Source organism: Penaeus japonicus, unplaced genomic scaffold, assembly GCF_977035675.1.
Source record: "Penaeus japonicus unplaced genomic scaffold, GWHDUDI00000001_assembly GWHDUDI00000015, whole genome shotgun sequence".
NCBI lineage: Eukaryota > Metazoa > Arthropoda > Malacostraca > Decapoda > Penaeidae > Penaeus > Penaeus japonicus.
Genome location: NW_028234417.1, coordinates 35,497,028 through 35,504,288, shown reverse-complemented (window position 1 = coordinate 35,504,288; position 7,261 = coordinate 35,497,028). Strand labels below are relative to the sequence as shown.

General features: G+C 35.3%; 1 protein-coding gene across 3 annotated transcripts in view; it reads left to right on the top strand.

The window, feature by feature from the left end:
* The window catches only part of LOC122242774 (major facilitator superfamily domain-containing protein 12), a 19,419-nt gene extending 14,486 nt beyond the window's left edge, over window positions 1-4,933 (top strand). For 2 of the 3 annotated variants that reach the window (XM_043000167.2, XM_086544819.1), the window contains 2 exons: window positions 650-838; window positions 1,316-4,933. In XM_043000167.2, the coding sequence (XP_042856101.2) occupies window positions 650-838; window positions 1,316-1,407 (281 nt within the window). In that variant the 3' untranslated portion in view covers window positions 1,408-4,933. The remainder of the gene's footprint in view (window positions 1-649; window positions 839-1,315) is intronic. The other variant, XM_086544820.1, reaches the window with a different exon arrangement.
* Window positions 4,934-7,261: the final 2,328 nt, after the last annotated feature.

Below are 7,261 nucleotides of genomic sequence, written 5' to 3'. Positions count from 1 at the left end.
TCTCTCTCTCTCTCTCTCTCTCTCTCTCTCTCTCTCTCTCTCTCTCTCTCTCTCTCTCTCTCTCTCTCTCTCACTTGGTGTAGTGATAGTAAAGTAGAATTATGCTTTATTAACCAGATTTTCCTTTGCTGTGCTTGAACTTACTCCTGGTTCTAGACCTGTATTGGGTCGTTATCCCATTGATGATGGAATTCCAAAGATATAACCGCTGTCAAGTGAGGTTTGATTTTATTCATTTCTTTAACGCGTAGATTGTTTAATCAACAGGTAGTCATTTGGTAGGCATACTTTAAAGCACCTGTTAAGCCCATTCCCTGAATTTTTAAAATTCTTTTGTTATTGTTGTTACTTCAGATATTTTAATGATAATGATACTTATGGTAATAATTACATTAGTGGCAATAGAAATCGTAAGAGAAATTAAAAATGTTTTTCCCAAAAAATTCAAGGTAAAAAGTAAACAAGTAAAGGACAGGTATGCCTACCAATTGACTCCTTGTGGAACCCATCTATGTGAAAAAAAAAAGTTAAGAAAACAAAATCCCAGTGGGTGTTCTAATCCCCTGTCGTCAATGGGTTAAATGCTTATCAGTTCTGATATCTCTTAAGTAACAAGGCCTTGGCTATAATGAGCAAAGTCTTCTCCTAGGTAAGGAGCCAGAAAAGACGTCCTCGAACATTGAGGATGCACCCGTAGCTAAGACACCTGCCTGTGCCAAAGCAGATGTTAGCACAATAGCATGCGTAGGGCCTGCCATCAGCATGCTGTCAGCCGCTGGAATGGGGCCTGGCATGAGTGCATGTAGTGACAAAGTGGCAGCTGTGACAGGAGATGGAGGTTTGTAGTGGGAAGCTTCTGCATGATTGAAAAAAAGGAAGAAAGATTTGGAATTTCTTTTACTGCTTCAGTAATGTGAGGAGCCGGATCAGTTGAATTTGTTTTTTTATTCTTTTGAACTTTTAGTGTTGTGATGTTTTGCTATTGGGTGGTGTTTGAATTTTGCATTCGCTTTTTACTTTTCTTTTTTTTACCACTTGTTGTTATGAGAATAAAGTAAGTACTGAATGTGGTTTTCTTATTAATATTGTTGCTAACTTCCCATAAAGATATCCTTCGATATCGGGGTATGTACATGTACTATACTAGAAGAATATATACTTTCACTTAATTCAGTTTTGAGATTTTCTCTTGTTGTTCATACTAATCACCCCAAATTACAATTTCTCTCTCTCACACCCAATTTAAAGTGAATCATCTGCTTGTAGGTTCTAGAATTTATTTCTTTACGAACTGATCATTCACTCTCTCTTGCAGAATACACGGCTGTCCCTAATTCCGTTGTGAGGGTTAGAGTGCGGACACACTCGGTGAGCAGTGATGAAAGTGATAATGTCTCCAGAGCCTAAGATAATAGGTTTCATATGAAGATGTTAGTCATTGTGATAAAGTTCATAGTTGTATTTTTCATGCTTGTATATAAAATGAAGTATATTTCAACATGCAGTTGTACTATAGTCCTTCCCTGCTTAAAGTGTCTATTTGCACACATGTTAATGACATCCAGCATCCTCTTACATGCATCATGGCTCCCAAATGCAATGCAAATTGTGATATTTGCACTGTCACAGTCACAGCCATGTCATGGAACACTTTATTTGTTTTGAGGAATATTCACACACTGTCGATCTTGTGTTGTGGACATTAAGTGGGGAATAGCTATACTTGCACACGTATCAGTGATATTATATTCAGTAAGATATATTTTTATAATGATCATGTTACATGGGGTTTTAGGCATAATACTTATTGAGAGAGTCATTCCACACTCTAGTTTTCCCTCCCATGAATTAGTGAAAGTAACATTAAAATTGCAGTGTCTAGAGTTATAGCAGTGGTTTCTGGTAATGGTTGACACTGATCAGTTCCTCTCCTTTTTTGAGATTGTTTTGAATTGGAATTATTGTATATTTTATGGGAGAGGAGACACGTCTGAGGCTTAATCATTGGGTTGTAAAGCTTATGATATTCCAGCAGTAAGAAAATGAAAAAGCAGAGGTTTCCCATGATAAGTAAGTTTAAAAGCTACAACTAAATACCGAAGGTCTTAATACTTAATTCTATATACTTACTTCATTAAAGCTAGAATGATCCAAAGGTATTGGAATGTAAATGAAAAACCTTTCATGATATCCAATACATGTAACATTACAGAAATTTCAAGTGTGCTTCTAATGAATAAGAATTAAAATGTAAGAGTCCAATAGAGAGAAAAAGATGGAAACTCTGCCGAGGGAAGACATCCGATAGGCTTTATCCTAAAATAGTAGTTTTATAAATGCCTTTCTCTGGTGTCATGTAATTTAGAGAGAGAAAGAGAGAGAAAGAGAGAGAAAGAGAGAGAGAGAGAGAGAGAAAGAGAGAGAAAGAGAGAGAAAGAGAGAGAAAGAGAGAGAAAGAGAGAGAAAGAGAGAGAAAGAGAGAGAAAGAGAGAGAAAGAGAGAGAAAGAGAGAGAAAGAGAGAGAGAGAGAGAGAGAAAGAGAGAGAGAGAGAGAGAGAGAGAGAGAGAGAGAGAGAGAGAGAGAGAGAGAGAGAGAGAGAGAGAGAGAGAGAGAGAGAGAGAGAGAGAGAGAGAGAGAGAGGTCTCTTCTAGCTTTTCAGATTAATATTGTTCGGTGTTTCTGATTTCTCTTCGTATCTTAATCTTCCTCTCTTTTATCTGGGGAAAAAGTTTTATATTGTTGTAGGCATTATAAAGGGAGAGTTTATACAGATAATTTATATGTCAGAATTGTGATAAGATTGAATGTGAATAGAATTATGAATTTAATATATGTATTAATAGTATAAAGAAGGATATGCTGTGGTATGTTGAGGAATAATTTAATGAATGTTTAGACATAATAAAAAAAGAATAATGTGCTTTTAGTAATTGCTAATAATTTATTGATAGTGTTTGTCAATTTATAATATGATCTGATTAACCTTTTGCAAGAGGCAATCAAATTCCAAATGAAACATTGCCATTTTGTATTACTCTTGAGCAAAAAAAAAAATTTAGCTGTCCTTCATCCCCCACCACCATACCCCTGTCCCCATCTCCCTCCCACCCCCACCCCCATACCCCTGTCCCCATCTCCCTCCCACCCCCACCCCCATACCCCTGTCCCCATCTCCCTCCCCCCCACCCCCATATCCCTGTCCCCATCACCCATCTCCCCCTCCCCCCCCTTCTTCTCCTCAAGATGCCATGATTTGCCAATTTTGTAATAAAAGATATAGGATCTAGACAAGTTATTGCACCTCAGCTGCGGATTTTCAGGTGCAACAGGGAAATGCCGAGATTAGACTGCACTTTATTCATGACGGTGCTGTGTGGTTGTGTTTTATCTGTATTTTTGTAGACACACACCTTCTATTTTCTGGGTCTTTGATATTTGTAGATGCATTTTTTATTTTGTGCAGACATTGTGGATTATCTGTGATATATTCCAAGTACAGAAAAACCTTGAATTCCTTTAGTTTTGTAAATGTTGAGAATTTGGGGATCTGTTTTATGATTTGTGTTGCATTTGGAATTTGGAATTATGATGATTTTGAACAAAGAATCAATGGTTGTAATAATATGTTTGTAATCACTAAACAAGGTCACTGTATTATTTGTGTGCGTGTGTGCGTGCGTGTATGTGTGTGTTATTTTATATAAAGCTAATTGCACATAGAACCATGTTGTTGAGAGCGATAATCATGTTGGATTAGAAGAATAAATGTGCACAGTACAAAGACTTTTATGGTGATGGCTTACATAATTATATGTGAAATATTGGGACTGTATTAATTAATTTCCACAGCATTAGGATGAGAATATTATCCTTGGGTGAAATTTATCAAGCCAATAAAGTTTATTACTCTAACTTGATTGTTCAACCTTTTGTAAGAGATTCTGGTTAATAAACTACAGTATCTATACAGTGAAAGGAAGTTATCAGAATAGCAAACTTAATGAGTGGCATAAATAGAGTCCTCTGTAGTAAAAAGCTTATATCATTACCTGTTAATTAAGAGATTAAGCAGCTGTGATTATTATAGTGTTCTATGAACATTATATATCAGGATTCTTTTTAATTAAAGTGACATTTAAAGTGAGGAGGAGGTTGATATCTTGATAACAGGTTATGTAACTACTTCTCTTTATTATTGAGAAATGTATGCATGTATTACTTAATCCTTTGTATCTAGCAGGACCTACTTGGCCACACGAGCACCGAACATTAGAGTCAGATTTTTTACCCCTCATTTGATTATCCTTTGTGTTTTTTTTTTTTGTGGGGGGGGATACTTTATACTGATTCTAAAAATGTATTTTCAATTAGATTGCTGTGAATGACTGTTTTCCAAGGAATTACACAATTAACCCATTCCCGACGGGGGATTTCTAGCCTAGAATGTCCAAATGCCGGGGCGTTCGAATTATTAGGCCTAAATCAATTGAATAGCTGGCACAATACTGTGCCGCCCGGCAACTGGGCTTTTGAATGCGCGGTACATATGCTGTACCACCCGTCCTGTGTGGGTTAAAGAAATGTAGGAAACCAACATTTCTCACTAGGGCCTTGATACAAAGGGTCAAGGAGGGCTTTCAAATGATCCAAAGACTGCTTTTAAGCTTTTAAAGTCAGAAGGGAAAGCTTGCACAATGTCCATACATTTTGGTTGTTGTATAGGAATGTTAGGAGTAAAAGAAGAATTTATCATGTATACTTTTTTTTTTACATGTACTTTTATTTATGAATTTGTATAAAAGATATATCGTGTTAATTTTTTTTATTTATATATATATTATATATATGAATTCAAGATTTCTCTGTACTCTTTTTTTTTTATAAAGAAAGATCAATTATATTTATCAGATTAAAATGATATTGATTAGGAAATATTTGTTTCAATTAATCCTTATTTCTTGTTTCAAGAAAATGAGATTCCAGCTTTGGAAACTAATAATGTTAATAACAATGATTTGAAAATTGGATCTTTAATGGTGAGAATACATTGTTTGTATTTAGTCAATCAGAACTTATTGCAATCTGTGTAATAACAAGAAACAAGTTCAATATAATTCAGAACTTACAGAATAACAAATTAGAAAACGTTAATTAAAGGAAGTGAGAATAGTATTTATATATATATTGGAGTTATACAAAGGAAAAAGTACAAATAAATGCTTATCAGATATAAATTACTGATAATGTGCATTTTAAAATATATCAGTAATGCAAAACTCATTGACATAATTGAGATTCTATTGCTGGCTGTTGCATGCAGAATACTCACAAATTTATGAAAAGTCTACTCTAAATATCACTCACCACCAATTCTAGAATGTACTCTTTAATCAAAAGAGGACCACACTGACTGGAAGTGATCGACAAATGAAACTCACGGTGGCCGCTGTCCCTTTATTAAATGAGAAGGAAAGGGTGAGAGTAACAGTAAACGTCTTTTGAACGGCAGATGTCTTGAGGTGCTTGGGGTGTTGAGACGATGTCGTGGAAGCACGGGAGGGAACACTTGACACGACGAAGATCACGAATTGTAGTTTTCAAGGATATTGGCTCTTCGGAGAGTCATCTTGGCCATGTTGGATATGGATTAGGCAGTGTGTGAAAATTTGTTCAGTGGAACTTGGTAGATTACATGTGTGTGGAGGGGGGGGGGGTACTTTGGCACAGCTGGAATTTAATTTAAGCTCCTTAATCTCAGAACACAAATTCATCTTGAAGTGATACCTGAGTGAGTTTGTACTGTAATTATGGAAATTGAGAAATATTTTTTTTTGTCTTGCTTTAATCGAAATATGGATTCAGCCAGAAAACTCAACCTTTTAACTTTTATTTCCTGCAAAAAGGTTATTAGTAAAATCCATCTCATAAAGGCATGGTAAACAAACATGGGAAACTGAAATGACAAAACATTTATACTAATTTTAGCATTATGTTCCTTAATAAAGTTAAGTGTAAAACTTAGAAGGTGAGACTTAGTCTACAACACCAGCCAAAAAATGGAGAAAAATTTGATAAGTGAAAACTGTGTTGCCTGTGCTAAATTATTCAGCTAATGTTTACCTGTGCTTGTCACATATATTGATCATTTATGAGGATAGTATTGAGGACAACTGGACAACGTTTTAATACGCATTATTATTATCATTATTATTATTATTATTATTGTTATTATTATTATTATTATTATTGTTATTATTATTATTATTATTATTATTATTATTATTATTATATAAGATACCGATGCTTATCAGCAGGCTGCGAGTACAACATATAAAAGCACAAAATTCCAAGTAACAATGGAAAAAAAAACACTGTTAAGAGGTACTGAGGAAAAACATCAACTACTGGGAAATAAAACATATAGGAAAAGTTTACCAAAAAAGAGGTAAAAATGCTAAATACAACAGTAGAAGTTAAAGGATGTAAAGATTTACAAAAATAGTAAAATGTCTTATCCATACAAAGTTGGAGAATTGGTCCGCAGAAGAGAAATATAAAAAAAATGTTTGCTTCACTCTTAAATTTTACAAAAAACCGTCCAACTATACTATATGATTTGGCAGATTGTTCCAGAACTTGGTAGTAGCTGGAACAAAAACATCTTGAATAATGCCAGCCAGGTACGATGATATACAGGTGTCAGAACGCACTCGCTCATACTCAGAGAATTTCTAGTAATTCTAAAAGGAATATAAAGTAAAGGAAGTCGAGAATATTCAGGATGCTAAACATTATTATACATAACTGATAAGAAACCAATCATGATGTTGCTCGCAATCAACACAGACTGAATAAAAGCGGTGAAAGCTCAAAGGTCTTCAGTATTTGAGGCTCTTATGACGCATCTTCCAATATGCTTTCCGTAGGTACAAAGGTCAGCGCATGAAGGCACCAGGCGAAGGGAGATTGCAGACGTTGGTGATAAGAATCCTGAAGGGAGCATGGGAGGCAGGATGAATCAAGCCTCTTCTTAGCCCAGGGTGAAACAAGTATGTGTGCCAACTCATTAATATATTTTCTCCGTGTGTCGAAGACTTGCTACCATTTCGGGTTAATTTAGCCACTGAATAATCCGGGATGAAGTATATAAATGATTGTCTCTTAGGCAGCCACTGTAAATTAGTATGATTTCGTATTTCAGCTCGTTCTGTATGTGTGCATATGCTGTTGTCTTCCGGTAATATGTGCTTCTGTTGATGT